This window comes from Loa loa (assembly GCF_000183805.2).
Source record: "Loa loa unplaced genomic scaffold supercont3.201, whole genome shotgun sequence".
Lineage (NCBI taxonomy): Eukaryota > Metazoa > Nematoda > Chromadorea > Rhabditida > Onchocercidae > Loa > Loa loa.
In genome coordinates, this window is record NW_018108381.1 from 93,788 (window position 1) to 118,679 (window position 24,892).

General features: G+C 34.9%; 5 protein-coding genes across 5 annotated transcripts in view; 3 read left to right on the forward strand and 2 right to left on the reverse strand.

The window, feature by feature from the left end:
- LOAG_07781 (Def8 protein) overlaps positions 1 to 312 on the reverse strand; it is a 4,275-nt gene extending 3,963 nt beyond the window's left edge. The window contains exon 1 of the mRNA XM_020447536.1: positions 123 to 312. The gene's annotated coding sequence lies outside the window, so the exon portion shown is untranslated. The remainder of the gene's footprint in view (positions 1 to 122) is intronic.
- Positions 313 to 1,383: 1,071 nt separating this feature from the next.
- LOAG_04252 (hypothetical protein) lies at positions 1,384 to 8,277 on the forward strand. The gene is made up of 15 exons (XM_020446549.1): positions 1,384 to 1,524; positions 1,807 to 1,947; positions 2,305 to 2,508; positions 3,753 to 3,922; positions 4,029 to 4,128; positions 4,404 to 4,537; positions 4,796 to 4,926; positions 5,051 to 5,191; positions 5,418 to 5,561; positions 5,716 to 5,872; positions 6,110 to 6,263; positions 6,496 to 6,696; positions 6,925 to 7,078; positions 7,223 to 7,343; positions 7,522 to 8,277. Exons 1-15 carry the CDS (start codon positions 1,418 to 1,420, stop codon positions 7,773 to 7,775), a joined length of 2,313 nt encoding a protein of 770 aa, XP_020303127.1. The 5' UTR covers positions 1,384 to 1,417; the 3' UTR covers positions 7,776 to 8,277.
- Positions 8,278 to 8,827: 550 nt separating this feature from the next.
- Positions 8,828 to 9,997, forward strand: LOAG_04253 (transcription elongation factor SPT4). The gene is made up of 3 exons (XM_003139790.2): positions 8,828 to 9,089; positions 9,633 to 9,711; positions 9,806 to 9,997. The coding sequence occupies exons 1-3, from the start codon at positions 8,929 to 8,931 to the stop codon at positions 9,923 to 9,925; spliced, it is 360 nt and encodes a 119-aa protein (XP_003139838.1). The 5' UTR covers positions 8,828 to 8,928; the 3' UTR covers positions 9,926 to 9,997.
- Positions 9,998 to 10,605: 608 nt separating this feature from the next.
- On the reverse strand, positions 10,606 to 18,946 carry LOAG_04254 (hypothetical protein). Its single transcript, XM_003139791.2, has 21 exons — positions 18,844 to 18,946; positions 18,597 to 18,682; positions 18,132 to 18,260; positions 17,736 to 17,942; positions 17,264 to 17,366; positions 17,036 to 17,104; positions 16,383 to 16,512; positions 16,194 to 16,280; positions 15,892 to 16,049; positions 15,547 to 15,725; positions 15,188 to 15,392; positions 14,531 to 14,710; positions 14,215 to 14,315; positions 13,745 to 13,943; positions 13,157 to 13,266; positions 12,903 to 13,055; positions 12,525 to 12,659; positions 12,092 to 12,167; positions 11,553 to 11,734; positions 11,074 to 11,226; positions 10,606 to 10,874 (listed from the first exon to the last, which is right to left on the reverse strand). The coding sequence occupies exons 1-21, from the start codon at positions 18,896 to 18,898 to the stop codon at positions 10,749 to 10,751; spliced, it is 2,823 nt and encodes a 940-aa protein (XP_003139839.1). The 5' UTR covers positions 18,899 to 18,946; the 3' UTR covers positions 10,606 to 10,748.
- A 2,109-nt stretch (positions 18,947 to 21,055) lies between these two features.
- LOAG_04255 (MOFRL family protein) lies at positions 21,056 to 23,518 on the forward strand (the record flags this gene model as incomplete). The annotated part of the gene is made up of 7 exons (XM_003139792.2): positions 21,056 to 21,136; positions 21,261 to 21,442; positions 21,612 to 21,757; positions 21,991 to 22,166; positions 22,280 to 22,465; positions 22,735 to 22,975; positions 23,103 to 23,518. The coding sequence occupies 7 exons, from the start codon at positions 21,056 to 21,058 to the stop codon at positions 23,507 to 23,509; spliced, it is 1,419 nt and encodes a 472-aa protein (XP_003139840.1). The 3' UTR covers positions 23,510 to 23,518.
- Between the last annotated feature and the right edge of the window lie 1,374 nt (positions 23,519 to 24,892).

Genomic DNA, 24,892 nt, shown 5'->3' on the forward strand with positions numbered 1-24,892 from the left:
AGAGTTACAATTTTAAAGAAATAATAAGTTGGTAAAATCTTGGATACAGCATTTGTGGATAATAAGGAAATCGATAGTACCGTTATTTTAGTGAATAATATGCGCGCGTTTACGTCACTCACCTCTTTCTACGTCAATATCGCGTCAGCATGTTAAGCTTCAACGGACCGTGCATGGGCTGCGATAAATTTAGCTTTCAAAAACGTAAAGAAGACGTTCCAGCATTGCTGATTATTTCAATTTATAGTTTTTCATTGTGTTTTGATTTCACTGAATTTGTTCTCGAACGCGCAAATATCTCTTGTATCCAATTCTAGTCTTTTTTACACAACTTTAGGGTCGCGTGACTTGCGTCACGCTATTTCTTATTACGTGATTCGTCCTATACTATCCCATTGCTCACTCGACTCTTGTCATTCCACTTTCTCGACATGTCCTTCATTTTGGCTTCGTACTTATGTAACCTCTTTCATAGCTCTCCTGTATCCAGACAGCCTTTCATGAAATCTTTTCAAAGTAAGGTGTATCTTGCTTTTTTTTGCTTCCCATTTTTTCATTCCGATAACTAATTTATCAGTTGATGCCTTCTCATTTTTTTCACCCGTCAACAAGACTCACGTATGCAATGCAGAGTTCTGCGCGTTTCACGTGTAAGTTCACCATGAAGTCATATGCATCTTGTCCGGAAAAAGAACTAGGTAGCTACAAGAGGTACAAGTAAAAGGGTTTTACGCTGCAACGATTCGCTGGTGAGTTCCACCACGATAAGGATAGGTCGGACTTCTGACTCTTCCCCTCTGTTTTCCACGTAGTGTGGTATTTGTCCCGTGTGTTTTCGTCATTTACGTATTTAGTCATTCATCTTCATTCCTTTCAATGTATTCCTCCCCATACTTCTTTTTATACTTTCCTTTTTGCATATTTCTGTGAAGCTGTGGGGATTTTATTTATGTAAAAATAAATTTGAACTTAATTTAGGTTTCATTCCATACTTTTTTCATTTCATACTTTTTTTATTTTATTTCATGCTACATTCTTTTTTTTATTTCATACCATACTTTTTTCATTTCATAGGTTTCATTCCATACTTTTACTTTGTTACTTGTTTTATCTATATCTTCTTTGCTCATCATTGTATTATGTGACAAAAACGTAACCAAAAACCTATAGCTTATTGAGATGTGTATTAAGAGCAGTTACTAGACAGTGAGAAAGAAAAGTACAATATTTTTCTGGAACTAAATTCAGAAAGCATTAACATTGGCATGTCTAAGTGAACTAGTTGCTACAAGCATCTGTCTACGGATCTTGTAATAGAAACATCACACTACGAGTTCCAGTAAGGAATAGATGAATCGATAGATAGTGCAGGATTTTGTTATATTTCAGTTAAAATATAGCCAGCAAAAGTGGAGTAATGGGTGATAGTGATGATGAATACCATAGACGTGGTGGACGTGATAAATTCGCACGTGAACGCAATGATTATCCTGACCGGACACGACGCGACTACGATTATGATAGGTAATGTTTGGATGGTAGTAAAACAGTAAAGTACGAAAACCCAGAAGTTTTAAAAATCCGAGAATTATGTAAGAGAAGTAGTTCGCTTACTCTCTGCTTCATTCCTCTTCCCAGTATTAATTTATGCAAAGTTTGTATTTGTTGACATTTTTTGACGTCGTCATATGAAAAGACGGTAAAACTTGGATAATATTATTTTACCATAAATAGCTATATAAAAACTTGAATCTCTTCGGTTGAGCAAATCATTATAAACCCAAAAATTATACGGTCTTTCTTTAGACGTGGTGGCGGTAGTGGTGGTGGTGGCGGTGGTGGAAGTAATACGTATCAGCGAGGTGATTACACGAATGGCTCATCGATGAAACGCTCTTCATCGCGTCGTGATGATTATGTATCCAGCATGAAGCGTAGCCGAATTGAGTAAGCCAAATATTGATGCAAATGTAAAAACAGGTTTCATTAATGCCTAACGTACTGCTATGCTTGATGTGCATACTTAGTGATGCGCAACTGATCGCAGGATTATCCTTTCCTCCTGTGCATCAGTTCCGCCTTTGATAAGGCATTCGGTTGCCGTGAGATTGGTGTTAGAGCGTTAGGAGTCTTTCTCCACTTTCCTGAATTTGAATATAGCTTTCCACATCTCCACATTATGCAACCGTTGCTACTTCTGCACCGGGTGGTATTGTTGGATACAGTGCAATAATGAATCTCATGTTCCGTTCACATCCAAAATTATAAATTCAAATCGTCGTTTCTAAACGAATAATTTAGCAGTGCGTCCGACACGTATGATCCTGTGATGAAAACATCTGCGGAGGAAGAACCAGCGCCGGTAATGATGACGTTCAAAAAATTCCTTGCAACACAGGATGATTCGATAACCGATGAAGAAGCAATTGCTAAATATTCAGAATATAAGCTGGAATTTAAACGACAAGAGCTGCACAAGTTCTTTCTGGCACATAAGGATGAAGAGTGGTGGGTGATGGCACAGATGCCGTATCTACTAATTCCTTCGTTCTTTTACTAATTTTGTATTTGTATTGTTTTTGCTTAATTCAAGGAAGGATTTCCTATGACAAGCTCATCTTGCAGAAGTATTTTTTATTAATGGGTTATTTTGCTAACGGTAAGTTCTTGAACTCTTCGCTCTTACTTCTGCCGTACTTTTTTAATAGTTTTTCGGCTTGAAATTTTAGAAGCAGGAGTAAGGCAGAAGGAATTTCTTGATTTCCCAATTTTTTCTTTCTATGTAAGTAGCTTTAGTTCAGCAAAATGAATTTTTGAAGCCTTCTAAAGGATACGCTTTGGGCCAGAATTATTGTGAGTGTAGAGCTGCACTTCGCAAAGCTGCAAACTCTTAAAGGCTAAACACTTTTTCTGGTAATCTTTAAGCCCTCTCCATCGTTTATATTTTACAGAGTAGTCAAACCTGTATCACCATGGAGTATGCTGTAATAACTTCTCGTTACCGACAAGGAACGTGAAGCTTAGAAGCATCCCATGTAGTTTTTCAAACGTTATGTATTTCTGAGGCTTACATAGATCTTTTGTGTATGAGATGACGCTGCTGGAGAGTCCATTGATACTTTGTATGCTTATGGAAGCTAACTTATTGGAAAATGACTGCTACACTTTTGTGGTTGTCAGTACTTTACTGTAAGTTAATATCTTTGGTTTGGTAAGAAGGGCATCGGTAAATACTGTGAAAATTTGGCTGACCAGAGGCGCTGTATGCCGCGGCAGTCATCATCATTTAAACGTCATTTACGTCGCTCAATAATTCGGAATTGTTCTCCGTCGCACAATCATCAGTAACATCAACATCACATCTACGAAATATTCAACTTAACATCATTATCTTCTATCTTCAAACGATTCATTTCATTCACTTGCTGACCACAACTTCTCATCTCAAAATTCGTTTTACTTCTCGACAGTTAACCAGCCACACACTGCTTGGATCGTCAGCAACACGCTTCTCAAATTTATTTGAATATTCCAAAATAAGGGTTCCATGAGATAGATGGTAGAAATAAGTAAATTAATATGTTTGGAAGTGGAAGATGGGAAAAGTAAAGTATTTTTGGTACAAATTGCGGTTTCGCGTACAATATGTTGTCATGATAATGTCGCATTCAGTTGGTTATTGCATTATTGAACTTGGCACAAGAAAATATATTTTGATTTCTGGATTTAAGTTCTAGAAAATTATTTTATAGGTTCCGTCTAAAATATCATCCGGAAGATAGTGGTAGGCGAAAAACTGAGCAAAAGGAAAATGTATTGCGTCGACTGGAAATTTTCCAAAATCTTTATGACGAAGGATGCATCGATAAGTTGCAAATTGATTATGATTATGCACCAGAAATTATACGTGTCATGGATACATGTTAGTATTATTTTTTGAAATTTTAACGCTAAGATTTTGAAAGTTGTGAGTGGATTTGCTTTTGTTTGATCATCTGTTGTACCTAGGTTTCGTAAAGCCATTTCAGTGGTTGTCAAATTGGAAGGTGGCACGGAAGATGATGTAGCAGCTTTGAAAAATGAGAAAATTGACGATGAATCGGTTTTGGAGTTGAAAAAGCTGAAAAGGTGCGTTTTTGTCTCCTGTAAAAAAAAGAAGAAACTTTAAATTGGTTACGAAATTTAGCGAATATTCCAAAAACATTTCTGTCGGTAAGAGAGATAATAGCTTTCGCTTACTTTCAGAAGGCTGGACCTATCATAATTGGCAATTTTAGTTACGTCGAAAGTATCGTTGTATAACTTTTAGCAGTCGTGAAGGATTTTTTGTATCAAATTATTCCTGTTTGAATTTCGAGTTATTGCGTTTAGTGGCGAAATTGTCCACTTCTTTTTTCTTTCAGTGAAACAAAGAAAAAGGTTGCTGAAATCAATGGAGAAGAGAACAAGTCGAAGCAGGAGAAAGGTGGGGAAAATCCTAATGATGATGGTGCTATAAGTGATTCTGATGATGAAAAAGAGAAACAGTGCAAAAATGGTATTTTTTTGTCTTACATATAACTATAGATTTAAAAACGAAGGGTTTAGTAAACTAAAGATTCCTTTTTAACTTGTTCGCTTGTTCGAGATTTAATTTTAAATTCACTCAACTTTTTTAATTACTGAAGCTTCACTGCTGTCGTATGTTATTGACATTCCGATTTTTCTCCTGCAGGAATTTTATCATTATTCGTCCCTGAATTTTTGTTATTCGTTGGTCGCCAAGAAAAATATCCTGAATTCTCTTAAATTGTAGCTGGAAATGAAGAAAGTGTTAAAAATGAAGAGGAGATAGGTCGGCAAAAAAAGAAAATGTTGTTGCATAAAACTTCGAGCATTTTCCTTCGCAATGTTGCACCGAATATTACCATAGAAGAAATTGAAACGGTTTCTTTTCTCTCAGTTTGCGGTACAGTTTGTGAATGTCTTTGTATGAATAAATAGATGGATTTTTTCACATGGAATTTTCCAGAAATCATTAAAATTTTAGCATCCAACAAAGCATTTGTAGGCATGCAAACGATTTCCTGGATTTTTGCGGGTTGGTCTTGCGGATCCAGTACCTGATCGGAAATTCTATCGACGTGGCTGGGTAACATTCAGACGCGATGTCAATATCAAAGAAATCTGTTGGAATTTGAATAGCGTCCGCGTTAGTTATTTCCTAATTTTTTTTTTTCAATTTGAATTTGTTGAAAGGAGAAAATGATCACATGTTAATAGTTTTACTGGGTAACACAAAAGCCAGTAACATTGTTATTTTCTTTTAAATGATCTTGGGCAAAGTTGGAGTCTTGTTTGCCACATCTTATAACATTCTAAAATTCAAGAAACGCATCAAAGGTTGTTTTTATAAAACTTTAATATTTCACATGCAGATAAAAGAGTGTGACCTTGGTGCAGTGATAAATCGAGATATAGCCCGTCGTGTGCGATCCGTAAATGGTATAACCGGGCATAAACAGGTCGCTCAAAATGATTTGCGACAAGCAGCCAAGCTCACTGCTCTATATGATAAAAAGGTAGGGTTTTGTTACATTTTCATAGAGCCTTTCACGAAAATTTTATTATAATGAAGTGTGTTTCTGTCCTCTCAGTTTGAATTTCATAAGGGACTGGCGAATGTTAGTAAAGTGTCATTAAAAAGATTTTTATATCTTAGTCTTCATTTTTCAGATTGGTATCTATCAATCAGAAAATCAAGAAGAGCGTCAAAGCAGCTTTGAACTGGATGTTGTAGCACAAAGTCAGAATCCATTGCTAAAGAATCTTACTGATTTTCTCATTGAAGAAGCAAGTGCTGAGGAGGAAGAATTACTGGGCATTTCAAGTGGTAAATATTTTGTCTGCTGGAATACAGAAATGAATACTGTCCAAGTTGTTAATGAAATATTTTGGAGCTTCTATTTTTTTGCAAATATTCATACGTAATGATATCCGAACTTTAGCTCTGCTATCATAGTTAGGTATGTGTTTTATTTTTGTGTATAACCGTTTAAGTAAAAGTAATAAAAGTTATAAGGGAATTACATAACCAAGAGTAATAAAAATAGGAAATATTTAATTACAGAAGGTATCATTGAAGAAGACCAAAAAGTTCCATTTCAACGTGATGATGCTTTGATCGCGAGACTTGATCGAATCATAACTTATCTCCGTATTGTACATTCCATTGATTTCTATAATCATGGCGAATATCCTAATGAGGATGTAATGCCAAACAGGTTTATCTTGATTTTTATTATTTGACATCGGCAATACATATACGCTGTCTTAGATAAACATTTGCCAGGCAGGTTATTTTTCAGTTTGGCTTTGTTTTCGACATTATAGATGGGGAAAGAGCCACCTTTATAAAATTGACTGAATTGTTGATCGTTTAATCCTCTGAATAACTCTTCTAGATCATTTGCGTAATCTTGCATGCAACGTTTATCCAACCTTACTAGGTTTCAGATGCGGAATGATGCATGTCCGTGGGGCGCCACCATCTACAACACAGTGGGGGACTGATGAAAACGGTAGAACGTTGGTTGCGCAGAAATTCGTTACTGATTTCATTACTGGATTTAATAATCGGATAGAAACAGCTCTGATGAGTGAAACTTCTTTAAGTGAATCGGAATTGGACAGTTTGGGTAGGAAAGATACCCAAAAGTGAGGATATTTTCCTTTCCAAAAATCTCATGTTTTTCCTTCCATAAATTTTATATTTCCAAATACCAACTAGCTGTGGATGTGACTCTAAAAAAGTAGTTTTGACCTGGAAAAATTACCATAGCATATTTTATTAAAGAGCTTAGTTTTGCCAATACATGCCGTAGTATTTTGAAACTTTAGCTGTCTGAAGTTTTCATGGTCCTTCTTTGAAAAATTGTTTTAAAGGGAAGTGGAATCATTTATCACAGCTAATTGTGTTGAATTAGCCAAAGATAAATGGTTATGTCCATTGTCGGGAAAAAAATTTAAAGGACCCGAATTCATACGAAAGCATCTTACGACTAAGCATGGAGAGAAATTGGATCAAGTTAGACAAGAGGTTTGTTTTTATTGATTCCGATTAACACCTTTGACTAGTATTCTTCGGATCTCTCTATTGTACCATCCTTTATAATTTTGGAATTGACAACCACACATATCCATTAAGAATTAGAACTTTTCTGTTTGAGTAGTTTCTTTGCAGGTAGTTTATTTTAACAATTATTTGACTGACCCGAAACGACCGCAAAATTTGGAGGTCAAACCTGTTCAAACGAGTCCGCAAGTACCTCCACCACGAGAAGAACGGCGTGAACGTGAACGTGGTAGTTTTTTTTTTTTTAAAGTAAAAAAGTTTAGAAGTTTGAAATCTTTAAATTTCAGATTTCTTGAACCATAGGTATGCTGCTAACTAGAATATATTTTAATTCCTTGTTTTTCGTAATTTAGAAATGGAAATAGGGACAGATAATCCGTATTTCTGTTATTCTGCTCAGTTTTCAGACTATGATGGTGAGCGAGGTCGGGCGAGTGGGGCTGTTGGTAACTCATCATCTTATGGTGATCGTGATCGTCGTGGTGGTTATGAGCGTAATACTGGTGGGAGCAGTGGTGGGCGGTATGCTAGCTCGTATGGTGGCCGAAGCTACGAACGTGGCGGGACATCCCGATATTGGGAGTCATCGGGAAGTGGACGCCGTGATCCACGTGAACCGGTCACATACAAAGATCTCGACGCACCAGAAGATATTTTCTGAACTTAAACCAAAAATTGCTGAAGCTAAAGTGTTGTTTTCGTTTTGATCCATTTTTGATCAAAATATTATTTTCGAAATTTCAGCTGGATATCCGAATGAAAATCTTTTCCATGGAAATTAGAGATAGAAACTTGTACTGTGATATTCATCACTATACTTTTGATCATCTGATAGATTTTGGTATATCTGTTCGTTTTTTTTTTTTTTGCAGTAACCACTTATTGTGCATTCTTCTCATGTTACTGAGACGTTGTTGCATATCGGATATAATTCATGGCATTTCCGATCTTGTCAAATTTCCTTGGTAACTGTGCATCCGGCAATTTTCTCTGGATTGTATTGATCATATTCTCCATTTCGAATATTGAAAAGCACAGAACTCTCTTGACCTCATTAATATATCTTAGAAGGGGCAAGAATCAAATTTAATAGATTTCTGTATTAGGAACAAGGTAAGCCTGTTCTAGGTGGGCAATCATTAAAAGTCTTTGAAAGAACTGAGGTAAAGGTTCGTCTCTTACACTCATGTGTTGTAAGTGAAGAACTAATTTTCATACTATTTTTAGTGGTATAACGAAATTGGCAGTATTATCCTATACACCCCTTCTTTTTTCTTTGGATCTGTTATGCAAATGATACTTTTTACCGCTCTTAATTGTTGTCGTAAATTTTTATTTTAATTTCATATTTATATTTAAAAAGAAGAGACGTTGTAAAAGAAAACATCTTTTTCCTATTAATTCCTTTTCGTAAAGTCGTTAATAACCATTTGTTTTCTTTGGTATATTTTTTACTTTATTCGGTATAAAACAGGAACAGAGATCATGACGTTTTGTGTTTTTTATATGGCAATATGTTTAATGCTCTGTGCGATGAGTACCTATCCCGTATTTTTATAAAAGCATAGGTAAGGTAGGATTGTAAAATTCTATGGAATGTAAAATCCTTTGAGGGTTATAAAGTTCTTTTTTGAATGGCATGAAATTGGTGGAGTGAGAGATTCTTTGAAAAATATAACGGCTACCAAGTCTTTGTAGATCGATTTAGACATGATGATAATGATGCTGTCAAATGCAGATGGTAAAGGGGTTGAATTATTTTCTGCCGGAGGGAGTCTGTACTTTACGCGATTTAATTGATTGCAGTTTTCAGAATGTCTGTGGAAAGTATACCTCGTGATTTGCGTAATTTACGAGCTTGCTTACTATGTTCAATGATAAAGAGTGTTGAGCAATTTGAATTGGATGGTTGTGATAATTGTGAAAGATATTTGGGGATGAAAGGTGACGAAGAGAAAGTTAGTGAATGTACCAGGTAAATCATTTTGTGATTAGTTAAGATCCTTCAAAACTTTCAAAGGATAGCTGTCCTGCACTTGTTTTCATTATACACTTATCGCATATCGATGCAGATTTTACCGCCTCAACCCTTACATGATCACATTTAGTTATAAAGCAAGGTCTGAAGTATCTTAGCTCTTAACCCTGGGTGAAGGTTCACTCTGTTTCTTGTTGGGATATGCTTGATTCAAAATTTGAGCATCAAAATTTGCAACTTCTGAACCGAAACTAGGAATAAGTGCAAAATTGTATTTGAAGTGTCATTGACGAGTGTAGTAGACGATACCTTCACAAACCTCGTGAAACATTTTTTACATAGCATTCGGTGTTACCATAGTAATCCATACTTATACAACAAAATTCAGGGATTAAGCTAACACTAACTTTTGAGATTGTAATTAGGAGAATAAACTCGGGGAGTTCGAAGTTATTAGATAGAAGCCAAATTATGGCAAATATATAGCTTGGTTTCTCAAAAGCAGAATTTTTTTGACCCTGCAAAAGCACCTAATTGCAGTTCAAATTTTGATGGAATGATAGCTGCGACGGTACCGGAAGAGTCGTGGGTATGCAAATGGCAAAAAATCAACCGCAAAGTAAGCCATTGCCATTGAAACAATTCTAGTATTTTTGTGCGCGGTCAGTTATTTTATCTTTTTCCAAAACTCTTCGGATTACAAACCATTTTAGGTAAAAGGGATTTACGCAGTTTCGGTGTCCGGTACTTTACCATCTCATATTGTTCAAGAATTAAAGGCACAAAATATCCGTTACAAACCTAACATGCGCGATATGACTCAAAACAGTTAACTAGTGATTTCATACCTTCTGTACATACATTTGTTCGTGTATATTTTTCTGTTTATAATAAATTTATCGCCAAAAAATGGTGCATACTGCGAGAAAATAGGGTAGTTTTCAACTCCATTCACTCTGGAGATTGTGTTCTTAATTCTGAGGATCTTAGATCTTAGACTAGTGCGAACTGAACTCATTATTGGTGTCGGTTATTCGCATCTTGAACAGTGCTTTGGCTTAGTATAATGTGGCACTTTAGGATTTTATGTTCGATCTATATTCCAGTTCCGTGCGTAAACTTAATGTGGACAAATCGAACATGAAATGCCAGATAATTTGATAATAAGTAAACCATCCGATATACGAACCACAACAGTGAGGTTAGGTGGTAAGATAGAGTCTTGAACAATTTGTGCATATTTTGGGAAAGTAGTGTCTGAGTAACGTCGCCCAAAAGTTTTTTCACCATAATTTCCTCAAAAATTCATCACTACTCAAAAATTAACACAAATGTCTATTAATTTTATAGGATAACAATGAAAATGATTCCAATAAAAAATTTGATTTTTTTGGGGACTAGTTCGTGCCGACTCATTTTTTTAATTACAAGACTGAAATGAGGTAAAACGCATTACGTTTTCTGCCTTATCTCAGAGGAATTTGTCGCAGTGTTTGAATGTTTAAATTAAATTTTCTTCATTAAAACGACGTGACGCATTACACATCTAAAATACAAATTAATCACTGCTAAAAAATAGCAGAAGAGGGTAGTGATGCCGGGAGAGCGTGATATTTACAAACAACAGTATAAAAACAGTAATTTAACTCTAAAACATCAAGCTTGTGACTGACTTAGCATACGTTTTACGGTTCTTTGCATATCCATAATGGAATCCGTATATGAGGCAACAATAGATGAGTCGACTTGGGCTTGTTGCTTGAGCAATATAATGTATACTGCCTAAAAAATAATCGAAGAATGAATTCAGCTTCAAATTCATTGCACTACCACGACAGTATATCTCAGCAAACCTTGCTGCAACCCAAAGCAATGCAGTGTAATGATGTGCAACCTATCAAGCAAAATTGAACTTCTAAAAGTCACTCCTTACAGTTGCCTGCAAAGGATATATCGGAACGAAAATTTCTGAAATGCCTACCTTATCATAATCGTTACTAATTTCTGGAATGAGATCATCACTTTTGAGCAGTTTATGAACATCAGATAGCTGAGTATTTATTGATGTGACACCTTTATTAATCATTGTCCGTACTTCATGCAACCTATTCAGTACAACATTTTTCCTTTGATTCTGGAAGAGAACAATGAAGATGTATGGAAGAGAAAGTAGGAGAAATCTCATATTAACCTGACAGTGTCAAAAAAACACAGTATACCTTTCAATCCTTCAGTCAAAAAAACATTAAATTTCAAAGCTCTCGGAGCAAAAAGTTTTCTACTGTTACAAGACACAACCAAATACACTCTGATCTGAAATCACTTGAAAAAATACGTCAAAAACGAAAACTTATGCTGGTCGGTGTAATCATTTATAAGGAAATTCAGGACTAGTTTACCAAATGAACTATTTCAAAATAAAAAGTTATTACATAGTTTGAAATTTGCAACACAACTCACCTTCGAGCAGTTACTCTTCCTAGCTCCCTGACTCAGTGAAAATGCAAAAATATTATCCAGAACCATTTCCAATAATTTTACAATTAGCTGCGCAAATGAAAGAACTTGTAGCACCATGCTGCAGTGTCGTAATGTTAAGTGGAAACAAAGTGCACCCGTAGTAACATCCGACGCAACGACAGCTGGAAAAAGAGATTAATTCTCATTATAAATTTCATTAAAGGATAAAATTTTCTGCAATATTAGAAATCCAAATTTAGAAATTTAGGGTTTCTCGGCCAGTATTAAACTAAACTAAATGACGATTGTTCGGGATATAACTGTGACATCCGACCGAAAGAGTAGAGGTCTTTAAGCACAATTCGTTTTAAGCCTAAAATCTTTGGACCCTATTTTTCTTAACAAACGAAAAACTTTTGATCCTTAATCCATCCAAATCATGAAGAGTAAAAACATTATAACTAACCAAATTAATCGATGGTTTAGATTAACTTTCAAAATAAGCAGAAAAATTGAATTCAAAACTAGCAGCAACCTACCAATAACTAAATCTTCAACTTCGGCAACATCTGGCAAACACTGAAGCAATTTTTCCTCATGAAGATGTTCAATAATCTTGAATATATATGTTTAATTTTTTATTATGAAATAAAACAATGCAAAGAAGAGCTTCGCCGGAAATATGGTTTATGTAATAAAAAAAGCAAGAATACATTTTTTTCAATCGTCATCACAAATTACAGTCGTTCATTCTTGTCACATACCTCACCGTATGGAGAATAACTCCAGTTCCGTGCTTAATTTGTGACCAAAGTTGCTCTATCACCTTTATAAATCTTAATTTTCACATCATCTAATACAGTAATTACTAGATTCATTCTGACAAACCACGAACATTCATCTAAAAATCTTCGAAAAGAAAACCTGAACTATTTAACTAAGCTGATACATTTCCCTAAAGAGTTAACTTACATTAGATGAAACTATGTGTTCTGAACATTCCACCACATTTGAAGCTGATTTTAATAAAAGCATCAACAAATCCATTTTTGGCGTATTTATCAATTCACTTAAATGTACTGGTGGAGGAGACTGTAACAAACTGGGCTGAAATCACGTTTTCTTAGTTAAGAAAGAAAATGATGACATATAAAAATCGCACACCACATTTCAAAATTACAAAGTTTGTATTTGAAAATATGTAAGAAGGTAATACGTCAACATCGTTCATAATGCTACGGTATTGGGAAAAAAGCGTGGAAATATTGTTAAAAAAAAGCATTGTAAAATTTCCTACTGGGAATCCAGAAGACCCAAAGTGATTTATCGGAACGTTTTTAATAATCTCACCAAAGTCTCATCCTCCTTATATGTTTGCTTGCAATGTTCGACATGCTTCTTAAGTTGATCCAGAAAAATGGACAAATTCTTTCGCGTACATTTAGAATGGCCTACAGCCGCTATTGATTTCATTAGCAAATGGCTTAATTTCATTGCGTCACACTGGAAAACATCAGTTCGTACTTATTGGTACATCATAAATTTTACGAAATTTTATAAAGAAATATAAAAAACCAAATAAATTTTAAAAAATAAAGCCCGACTTGTTCATGATATGTACGCTGCTTCATTTCGTTAAGCCTTTGCTGTTCTCTGATAGCATCAAACGATGGTATAACACCGAAATCACGATTGTCTTCAAGCCCAAGAAAATCTGAAATGTTTCAGTAATCTTTTTTTAATTACTGTTGAAAAATTACCGTTGATTAAAGAAAGAATTATTTACCTAGTTATTATGTAATTATTATCGAACAGTTGTCTCCAATACTGCGTCTTCACTTTTTACAAATATCTTTCCCTTATTTCTTCTATATTTCTTAGTCAGCCATTCAACCATTAATAAGCACAAAGGGTGGGACAACATTTAACTAAATTTATAGCGTAGTCATGGAAGAAGATTCGTGCAGTGAGCTTTAGTGAACTTTAAGATATGGCATCTTTTTTTTTTGGGAGGGGAGAGGGAATTATAAATGGATTACTGAAAAATAATCCCTTCACAAATTTCAAAAAATAAGATACCATGTGTTAAATTTTAATAACGGTAGCAGTTGCTTCTTGTGACTATTTCATTACCAGAGAATCATCACAAGCAAGTGCTACAGCTATTAAAATAATTGTCAAAGAAAACTGACCAATCGGTTCCTCATCGCCGTACATAGTATCAACAACAAGTTGAACTTTATCGACTGCAAAACATGCACTCAATGCTCGGGTCTGTATATCAACACCGACAGCAATGAACGATTTGCTGATTTTATTGAGGAATTCAACCAGTCGTGGCACTTGCAAAAAACTACCATTTTTGTAAGCAGTAGTTAAACATTCCGACACCTGTAACCAAAAAAAAATTTGAAAAAAAGCAGCAAAAACTTAACTGCCCAGGAAATAACCAGCCCTCTAACATAAAATAAGCACTTCAATTGAAGGACAGTTATCAATTCTCAACTGTTGAGTCAAAATTCGCATATAAAGTTCTAGTTTTTCACTTCAAAACATTTGCAGAACTGTGTGAAGCATCCAAGAATTTGGTTAAAATATTATATTCTTTAAAAATTCTAAATAAAAAACAAAAACACTGAACAATTCTAAATATAAAACAAACCTCCTTTTCTGTTTGATCGAAGAAAGCGGCAAGTTCCGTATAATGAATTATAGCACTATTAAACTTACCATATTGCTCTAACAGACCATAAACAAGATATCCTGAAATAAAGCCGTAATCAAATTAGATGATGATTGTCATTCCTTGTGTTTAACAAGTAACGGTACTTTTATTCCGGTAATGATACTTTCATTTGTCTTTATCCTGGATTTCCATTTTTTTCTTTTTTTGGGGAGATTGTGGTAGTAAGATTCAGAGATATAGATCAGAACCAGGAAGGACGTTTTATCCGAGAAAATAAAATGAATTTATTAACCTAAAGTATCCCTTTGAATATATTTTATATCCAAAGCACGCATAAACCTTTGCACTTGAGTTGTAACACCAATTGAAGAATACGCTTTACATAAAACAACAGCACTGATCGGATCTGATGGGTGATTTTTTACAACCCACTCCAGCAGCAATATCAACTCATATAATGCGTCAGCATCTCCTAAATATTGGAAAATAAATTCAGTTAAAACTAGCACCAACAATGTTCAGTATTATTTGATAACTAACATTAGCTCAAGATGTTGATCCCTATTTCATCACGCTCAATTCACTATATAAAATATAATATCGAAAATTTTCCTTATTTTAAATCCACAGTAGCAAGACAGTGAGTCCAGATATGATCACCAAAGACAGAATCCATAAAAATACAATACTTGGATACAGCAGAAATCAACGCTCAAACGCGTGATTTAAGTTTCAAAATCCCCGCGTTTTACATATCCCGAAACAGTTGATAAGCTACCAGCAATATACACAATCCCTAATTTTATTCTAATGCATGCTACATAAAAGATTACTATTAAAAAACAAGAAAATTCCTTTCGTATTCGAAACACTTCACTTACTTGCTAGCTTCGAATGGCAAAAATATTGTAGCGATTGTTTATTTGAAATCAAGCATAAATGAATTTACCGTTATCAGCATACAAGTCCCACAGCAAATTTGCAGCAAGATGAGCATATACAGCTGCAGCAAGATCACAATCCGAACAGCAATCTATCATTTTGACCATATAAGTGACAGCTCTTCTTCTTTCTACTGCTGATAGTTTCTCATGAAGTCCTAACCCTCGCCGTAAACGCTGATATACAATGTCAGCCCAGTGCACGTTTGTAGTCTGTAAAACGAAAATTTTGAATATGATGAATTTAAAAATTGAATCCATTTTGTCCAACACCTCTCTATTAGTGCGTTCACTGACCATTGTATAAAGTAAATAGAGCAAATTAGAAAACAAATAGCGAATCTAATAGTTTTGCAGAAAGACTCACTTTCCCTCCCTCTTGATTATGTTCTTCCTTCAACATACTGATAAAATCCGAAACTCTTTGCATAAAATCATCAATCTGATTATCCCTTATAAGGCAGAGAAAGGGCTTCAAATCAACATAACAGCACGGCTTACTGTGAAACAAACGGATATACTCAAACAGATACTCATGAGGATCACCTGTAATTTTCTCTTATAAAAAATATCACCAATAGGTTTCTCTTACGATCACAGAATTTTCGAAACCACTGAAGCATGTCTAAATACCGTTTAATAATTCCATAAAAACTGTTCAAAAGACCAAACTGCTGATGAGGCCCAATTCTTTCCCGCACAAGGAACTTACTAAGTTTGAATGTATCTAGTAGACCGTTTGCTACAATTTCATTTTCAAGTAATTTCTTGACAAATGTCAAGCGTGCAAGATATGGTCCACGTAACAGCATTTCATTTAACGGTTCCGCTACCAGTGACAAAATCCGTTCAATAACTCTGTTGAGCAATCTGAAAAATGAATGTCACCTTAGTAAACTTGAAAAAAATACTGCAGAATTATCAATCTGAATGCTTCCTGAAAAAAAAAACTGAAATTCAAGTGTCCCTGACTCCTGGAAACTATAGTTTGAATAAAACAGTCATCCTCCGCACCTTTTTCTTGCTTCCTCTTCTTCGATACCCTTCACAGATGCAAATGTTGAATCAAACAAAAACATCCACAGTGACCAATCGTCAGGACTGCAAATTAAATAAGTGAATTTCTCATATAAAAAAGGGTATTGCGAATTATTGAGAATTGTTTTTTAAAAAATACTTCTTTTATGAGAAATGAAAACTGACTTGTTCTTTAATTCATTGATACTTCGCTCAATAACAGTCCCATGATCGCCTTCCAGCTGATATAATCTTAAAATATTGTGGAACAAAAATTGCGCAGGTTGTTTTATATGTCGACGCGCCAAATTATCTGCTAAAATACAACAAATTTTGAAAATTAAGATAATTTAATGAACTAAATTTTAATATCAATTTTAATTGCAATGTCACATTAATTGTCTTTGCAAACTGGTAGAAAAATCCCATGAGGATGGCATACCCCTACAAAAATTTGGAATTGCACTTAAAAATTGCAAAAATTGCATTTGAATACTGTGGGTATAATTTCATGGCTAAGCTTCGCGAACGAAGATTTGATAAAGCCTTTTGGATAAATCCATGCCTATTGCAAACACTACAAATGTGGACATATTTTTCCACTAGCGTAGTGGATTTTTTAGGTGAGATACAGCGCGCTGCTTACGGAAACTATCCTTTACTGCTTCATCCATCCTATCTCCATCCTTTACTTCTGAGATTCATCTGCCAGGACCAAGGGAACTGAGATGTGATAGCGAAGTCATTTCTTCCTAAGAAAATGGGTTTTCTTAGACTGCCCTTCTCTTAGATGGATGAGCCTACCGGGTCGTATAGGTGTATACACGTAAAGAATATACCTTCAAGAAAGAGCGCAGCTTTCGCATACTGCCCTGAATTTTCCAAAATAAGGACATACAAATCACATTCTGAAATTCGAAAGGATAAAAATTCGTCTAAATTTACATCACGTCACAAGCTCGAAAAAAAGACGACTAACAAATGCCTTAAGCACAATTTATACTAAGCCATCTCACGTTATATTCGTACGAAAATAAATTCTAAATCAGAAACGTCGGAATACAAACCAGCCTCGGCTTGTATTGAATTGGATTCGATCATTTTTGTAACCATTTTTTCGGCTAATGGGTATAGTGTCGACTGAGCAAGATTCTGATCCCCCGTAATTGCCTGCAACTTTAATTAATTTAAATTACTTGAAGCTTTACTGGAAAAGCACAAGTAGTAAATTACTGGTAAAGCAAAGTATTTTGATATGGTTCTAAATTTTAAAATACGCGAAATCGGCTTATAGGACTAATTTTTAACCCCAATACACTGGTGCCAAACACCAGATGCTTGTTCAATTTTCAAACAAACTTTGTTCAAATTGTGATGATTAAATACACCAATGAAAAAGTCTATGAAAAGACTTTTGCAACTACCATCAAAGAGATTATGCAAAACAGTATCGGACATCATAACATACACTATTCGATTATTAAAGAAGAGCCCTTTTTCTTTCAAATAGTAAAGCGCTAAATGAAGAAATGAATTGACCTGCATGACAATACTCATAACATTCCAGAAATAGTACGGATTTCGCTGAAATTCTTTATACAATGCCAAAGCTGTTTTCTGTTGCTTTTTATAATTTCGCACACGAACATAACTCATAAATAAATGAGTCAGATACTGTTCGTTTTTGGGATAACGAGCACAAACCTTTTCGTATAATACAGATATTCTTTCAGGTGTATAAGCTTCCTGAAATTACACGAACAGAAAATATCAAACGACTTGCTAACTACAAGTGCAACCAGAACCATCAAAATATACTTTGAAGCGAATGCAGATGAAACTTTGTTAAAATGAAACATCATTTCCAAACTTTCGATTGGGAAAGAATAAACGTGGTTTATGATAACAGTGATAACATATAAGCTTAACTGAAACCTTAAAACAGTGACACAGAGCTTGAAGAGTATTTTCATCCAAATCATCTTTCACTGATTCAACTTCATCGATCAATGGCCATGCTTCACTTACACGATCGGCACGAATCAAAGCGAGTGCTTTCAAAACCTTTAAAAAATTTACATATGTTTGGGCAAATCAACACATGTACAAAAATAATTTCGACTAGTTTCCTGCACAAAATTTTCGGCTGGACAGAAAAGTAGAGCAGCAAGAAAACACTTCAAGAGTGTATGAAACAAATAGCTTTTCTGAAGTAATCATCAACAGTGTCCACTATCATATGATGGACAAGTTGGTTTGAGTTGGTATCTTCTAAGTGGACAATTCACCTCACCCATTTACGCTCTTGACCAAAATAAAGCTATTCGTCCTGATGCATGCATTAACTGCGAATTATTCCATCCAACTAATCACTCAATTAATCTATTAAACAATGAATACCTTGGCACAGTGAGTAGTGGGATGTTTCTTCAAGACTTTGTCTGCTTCCTGCATTGCTTTTTTGTTACTTCCTGCATCAATTGCATCTGAATTGTGCGTATTTTTAATTTTTCTGAACGAAATAGTAAAATAATCGCCATTTTATTCAAACAATCAGTTTTCGCCACAAAGGTTTTAGAAATTTAGAGAATTACTTGGAAAATTCAAATTTGACCACACCACTTGTAATATTACAAATCAAGCATACCATATATCGGTTTGAGCCGTCTTTCCAAGACGATCTGATCACTGCTTTTTGACATTTTCCAGATCAAATCCAACTAAACCTTCCCCAGGTATTAAATTCTAAATAATTGATGTGAGCCACCATAAAGTTGAAATCAAATGAATCATATAAGCGACTTAAATGAAGTAATAATTAAGGTGAATCACACTAAAAGAATTCCAATCATTCGCACCTTACCCAATGCTTACCTAATGAAATCAATCCTTATGTATAGTTGTTTCACAAAAACTTCAACAGTTTACAGACTGTTTAATAGCCAGTGTTTTTCCACTTACCTTTTTAAATACTTAGATATTTTAGATCCTACGTTAATTTTAAGTAAACCCAAGAAAAAAAACCTTCAGTTTAGTCTTAAATTAGAATCATTCCGAAAGCTTCCCAAATATCCACATACTACACGATTCGGAATACTCGTTTACCATGACTAATGAACAATTTATATGAGGCAACTCAGGAAAGCAGTCCGCTAGTTTACCGATACCGGGCGGCTACAAAACCTGTTTAAGAAACCTAAAACCGCACAGAGTCACCCCAAACCATTCCACTCATAGCTGTACCTTAACGAAACACCCCGAAATCCACCCACTTGCAACAATCCCGCGGGATGAAATGGCCCGTTAAATCCCGCTTTCAGACTTTTTTTTGAGTTTTACCTTTGTGAATGGACTTTGTGCCCATCTCAGTTTTTCCCATCGTCACTTTTATTGTTACTTTGTTGTTATTTCACTTGTTGCCCACTAAACTTCCTTGGTGGCTACTCCAATCCAGTCCTTATCAAATTACCGAAAAAATCAGCATTGGACAATTTTTTTCTTTCCCACTCTTGCTGTAATGCATTCACATTTGCTTGATCACAACATCTTTCTCCTACTTGCTCTTTTCAAATCTTTCATGCCCTCAAAATATTTCTCTCATTTACACTGTTCGTTTGAGATAACTAATTTATCGTGTAAATTATACATGAACTGATTCAGGGATCAAGTTTTGCGCTAATTAAGCTGAAATGAGACAGTAACCTCAGTAGTATATTATGTTTAATGTTTGCAGTATTCCAGACTTCATCATCATTGAAAACTTGAATTTGAATATTAGAATTTCTCTTTGAATATCCTTCGACCTAACTGCCAGTTATGTTCAATGCAGATGAGGGTAGCTGCATAAATATATAAATTGTTTTTTTGTCGTATCCAGTACCACATGATGACATCTAACGCTTTCGAATTTTCCAAATCACATGATTTGAGCTAATGCTTTTGTGTATTTTGCTTGTCAAAGTGCACACAATACGATAAGTAAAATTTAATGATTAGGCTCTACCCATATATATTGTTGATAAGATCATTATCTCTTGACTGAGATTTAGCGAATAGCTATTATATTGACGTGTTTGACGCAAGTGGATAGATATATATATATGTATATACAATGAAGCAGTCGAGTAATTTAGAACTAACAACATAGCTTATGGTTATATTAGCGTAAATAATGCAGTTAATATAAGTTACTTAATTACCTGTTTCCATGATCCATAAAATCCACAAAAAAATGATCCATAAGTATTTTGCGCCGCTTGTCATTTTATAACATTCAGAGTAGTGCTTCCCAATCTTTTCTTGACCAAGGTCCACTTTGGCTTTCGTATTTGTAGGAAGGATCGCAAGGTTCAAAAATAAATTCTCGTAATTTGAAAATAAAATTCAATCAAAAACTGTTAGTTCAACTTAAGTGTAATATTATAATGTAAGAAAGGAGGAACATAATTTCCAGTATCCCTCGGCGGACCACCGGTTGAGAACACTACTTCAGAGCAACCGTACAAGTAGATGTTGGAACTGAAAAGCAGAGTTGATGTGTGACAAAAGCAGTATCCACAAAAACTATCCGCTTAGCTGCACAGCGTCTTCTATCTTTTTACTGAATTTCTTTTTGATTTTCGGATAGGTTTATTTTCTAATCCACGCTGTCACATTCGAAATAACTAATTAATTTCACTTTCACTATTTTATAAACATCCTTGCATGTACTGTGCTTTCTCAGGTTTATGATTTATCTTTTAATGTGAATACTCTATTTATTGGAACTGAAAATGTTATGCTTCCTAAATTTGTATTTCCTTGTTGTTAGATTTAGCATTAATCTTAGTAAAAGTTTATTTATAGACCCATGTATTGTCATGAATGAGTTATGGGATCTTTGTATTCACGCACTTCAAGCCGGAATTGACGCTGCACAACCATATCAGCGTGTCCGTGACGTAAGTCTTAGTCGGATAGGTTATTTCTTTAGGTTCAATGCTAAACTAACGGATAGTCATCCGTAATATTGACGAACCTTTTAAAATTTCGAAATTCAGAAAGTCAGGATTTGAAAAATTTCAGACTCTTTGCTTAACAAATGGGTGTATCGAAGTGGGACAACGGATTTATCAGGTTAATCACAATATTCATTTAGCCGCTTTCGGTAAGGCTGCCTTGGATATGGTACGTGGCGCGGAGGATGCATTAAACGGTCATATCATTGAGGGTATTGCAAGTGTTCCACGGGGCACACTCCAGAAATTGTACGTTTTGATTTTTAGCAGGTGCCAAATGGTTGGTAGGAGAAATGTAACTTGCGATCTTTGGAGGAATCCCAACTAAATTTAATGAGGATTGATTCCATAGGACAAAACACATCAACGAGCCGATCTCATTTGTCGCTTGATCTCAACAAATTTAGCTTTTTGTCAGAAAACATATAAATTTACGAACGGAATTTCTGGAAGGTGCAACAAACAATTTGCCGGATGAGGATGCCTGCAATAATGCTCGACTGATTGAAGAAATGGCCGAGAGGTTGCAAACACCAAATGACATCTTCCTTGTGTTAATTTCAGGTTTTTCTTTTCGCCGTCTTATTGGCTTTTTCTTAAAAGGTCAACAGATCATTCATTAGGTAAAATAATGTGAATAAAACGTGATGGACAATAATAAAACCAGGGTAAATTGAAGGTTTAGCTTTTCTTTTAGAAATATGACCGTCATAAATTCAATAATTTTTAGATCTTTTGAAATTCCGGACTGTTGTTTGTGTTTTTCACGGATTTTGGGATTTCAAATGTTGGTTCAGGTGGTGGTTCTGCACTTCTCTCAGCCCCAATATCTGCTGTTTCACTTGATGATAAACGGAAAACCATAAATGCAATGAGTTCTCGAGGGGCTAATATTAAACAAGTGAATACTGTTCGAAAAGCACTTTCACGACTGAAAGGTGGCAAACTGGCTCAAATAGCGCATCCTGCCAAGGTAACCCTTCATTTTACAATTAGCATCACTTTGGGAAATATTTTTTGGTTGCTTGCAATCACTCATTTACTGACACATACATGCAATGTGGAATGACATCTTTTTTTTTGCAGACTTTAGCTGTTATCGTTGCTGATATTGTTGGTGATCCATTGGAATTTATAGCCAGTGGTCCGACTGTAATTTCTCCAGATAAGCCTGATCCAATTACAGTTTTGAAGGAACTGAATGCTTGGGATGCCATACCAAGTTCGGTGCAGGCTGCACTTCACAAGCCTCATGAAATGAACCCAGTCCATGTGAGCACTTGTCTATCACGAATTTTATCTCCAGTTTTAAACAAAAGTTAATTCTGCTTCTTAGCATTTTAGGGAATTTTTTTTAAATCAACTTGCGATTTCAGTCCTAGATTTGTAAGAATTAATGAGCTCTTGGAAAAAGGTTTAACAACCAATCATTCTTTTTTCCCTATTCTTTGTGTGTGAACAGTTATTCAATAATTTTTCGCCCAAAATGACGAAGCTTATGAAAGCACAAGTTTTTAACACCAAATTACTTTCGTTTTCAGGATGTTGATGTTTACAATACAATTGTTTCAAACAATAAAATTGCACTATTAGGTGTTGGTAAGGTATTGAGGAAAGATGGTTATCAGTGTCATGTGGTGAGCAGTGTTGTTGAAGAAGATGCTAATTCATTTGGATCTCAACTTGCCAATATCATTAGTGCAGCACTAGCAGGAAAACCATTTAATCAGGCATTGCTGGATGCGAACATAGTATCAGCAAATAATGCAGCACCATCTGGAGGTAAATACCGATCTACACCAATGCACTAACGAGTTTCATAGAAAGCTTTATTTGCTTAATTGAACTAAAGAAATATTGGTCTAACTGTTCGAAAAATCTCAGATTGTGGTAAATTGTGCTATTTAAGACAAAATCGCTCTGCTCTTTGGTGGTGAATGTACGGTAACAATAAAAGGAAGCGGTAAGGGTGGTCGTAATCAACAAATTGTCCTTGCTGCACTTTCAAAACTGCTCGAGCAGTTTGATTTTGGACAGGAAAAGATGGATTTTGCATTGATGAGTGCTGGTACCGATGGGCAAGATGGACCAACGGATGCGGCTGGAGCTATATTGACTAGTAACGATATGCGATATATTCGTGAATCACAGTGGAAGAAAACAGTGATTGATGATTATTTGAATAATAATGATTCTTATAATTTCTGGAAGAAATTCAATAATGGCAAGTCGCACATTACTTTTGGGCCTTCTGGAACAAATGTTATGGATGTTCAAGTGTTGTTGCTCAAGACGAAATCGAATTTTAGGAAATAAAAATCTAGCTCTAAACAGTTTGGAAATGTTTAGCACTTTAAAATACAAAGAAAACTCTTTGCTTCCTATTCCGTCTTATATTCGTCATAGAACACCAGAGTATTTTGATCACAGTGTTTTTATAATTTCCGAATGAAATTCAGTAAGAACAATAGAGCTGTTCCAGTCAAAAGCTAGGAAGGATAGTTTTGAATAAATATCTGGACTACCGCGATTCTAAGCTGTGCATCTCCTGCGGAATTCGGTTGCGGACTCGAAAGATGACTGCAGCAGTGGTTATTCTATTGTTCAGTAGCGAGATGATTTGACCAGAAGTTTTCTGGGAAAAATTAAGTAGGTTGATGATTTTTAAAATCCGGCAATTAAAGCTGGTGCAAAAGCAAATGCGCAAAAGCAACGGATCTCCTCATCAGAGATCACTCCTTTTTTATTCCAGTTTTTGTGTTGAAAATATGGCATGGAAAAAAAATGTTGGATGAGTCGTCTGTCGTGAAAAAAGAGTAAGGAGATGAAGGATTTTGTTTTGTTAGTTGTAGAAATTTTAAAGAAATGACCAGAATACCGGTATTGTTGTCCGGATACCAAATACAATAGAAACAGGTTCAAAATAATTCCAATCACAGTAGAATGACGTCCAGAATAATACCTGTAGAATTTGTAGGTAGTAACATAGTGAACTGGAAGAAATATGAAGAGTGTGTTGTATGAAGCAGAGTGTCGACTGATAGAATTGAAAATGAATCGATGTTAGAATTTCGTATGGTTTATATTTATTTTATATAAATATAAGGAATGTTTTTTTATATAATTTTATATAATATTTTTTTATATATATATTTTTTTATATAAATATAAGGAATATGTGAAGGGAAATTTCGTAACAATCATTACAAATTGGCAGTATTTTCACAATTGCAAGGGAAATTTACATATTAGTTTTCTTTATAAAAGAAATTGAGTAGAAATTGTTTGACCAGATGTACAGCTTTCTCACAGCTGTATCTAAGATTTGTACATAGGATAAAACCTTTCCAAATTAGTTACCATGAAACATTTCTAGACAATTTGAAGATTAGATAGTTGATACATGACTATTTGAATGAATAATTCTATGATACAACTATTTCGGTTTCTCCAATACTTCCGACTAAGAGAAAATTTTAGGTTTGGAGGATGTAATTAAAAAATATCTATTTGATTTGATTGTTTAATAAATGTATTTTGGTTTTGTTGGGTTTTTAGTGAGACAGCTAACTCAATTTCAGTCGGGTTTGTCGTTCGATTTGAACGTTTAATACAAGACAGATGAGATATGGAACAGAGTAATTCTACTTTCACTTTAATAATAAACCAAACAAATTATGAAAACACAAACGTCCAAAA

Bases quoted from the DNA above. Each gene is read 5' to 3' on its own strand.
- LOAG_04252 (XM_020446549.1), top strand. From the start codon at position 1,418: ATGGGTGATAGTGATGATGAATACCATAGACGTGGTGGACGTGATAAA. The intron at 5,192-5,417 runs GTTAGTTATTTC...TTTCACATGCAG, and splicing joins GGAATTTGAATAGCGTCCGC to ATAAAAGAGTGTGACCTTGG. The intron at 6,697-6,924 runs GTGAGGATATTT...ATTGTTTTAAAG, and splicing joins GGTAGGAAAGATACCCAAAA to GGAAGTGGAATCATTTATCA.
- LOAG_04254 (XM_003139791.2), bottom strand. From the start codon at position 18,898: ATGTCAAAAAGCAGTGATCAGATCGTCTTGGAAAGACGGCTCAAACCG. The intron at 11,227-11,552 runs GTGAGTTGTGTT...GTTCTCTTCCAG, and splicing joins GGAAGAGTAACTGCTCGAAG to AATCAAAGGAAAAATGTTGT. The intron at 10,875-11,073 runs GTAGGCATTTCA...ATTATTTTTTAG, and splicing joins TTAGTAACGATTATGATAAG to GCAGTATACATTATATTGCT.
- LOAG_04253 (XM_003139790.2), top strand. From the start codon at position 8,929: ATGTCTGTGGAAAGTATACCTCGTGATTTGCGTAATTTACGAGCTTGC. The intron at 9,090-9,632 runs GTAAATCATTTT...ACCTAATTGCAG, and splicing joins AAAGTTAGTGAATGTACCAG to TTCAAATTTTGATGGAATGA. The intron at 9,712-9,805 runs GTAAGCCATTGC...AAACCATTTTAG, and splicing joins GGCAAAAAATCAACCGCAAA to GTAAAAGGGATTTACGCAGT.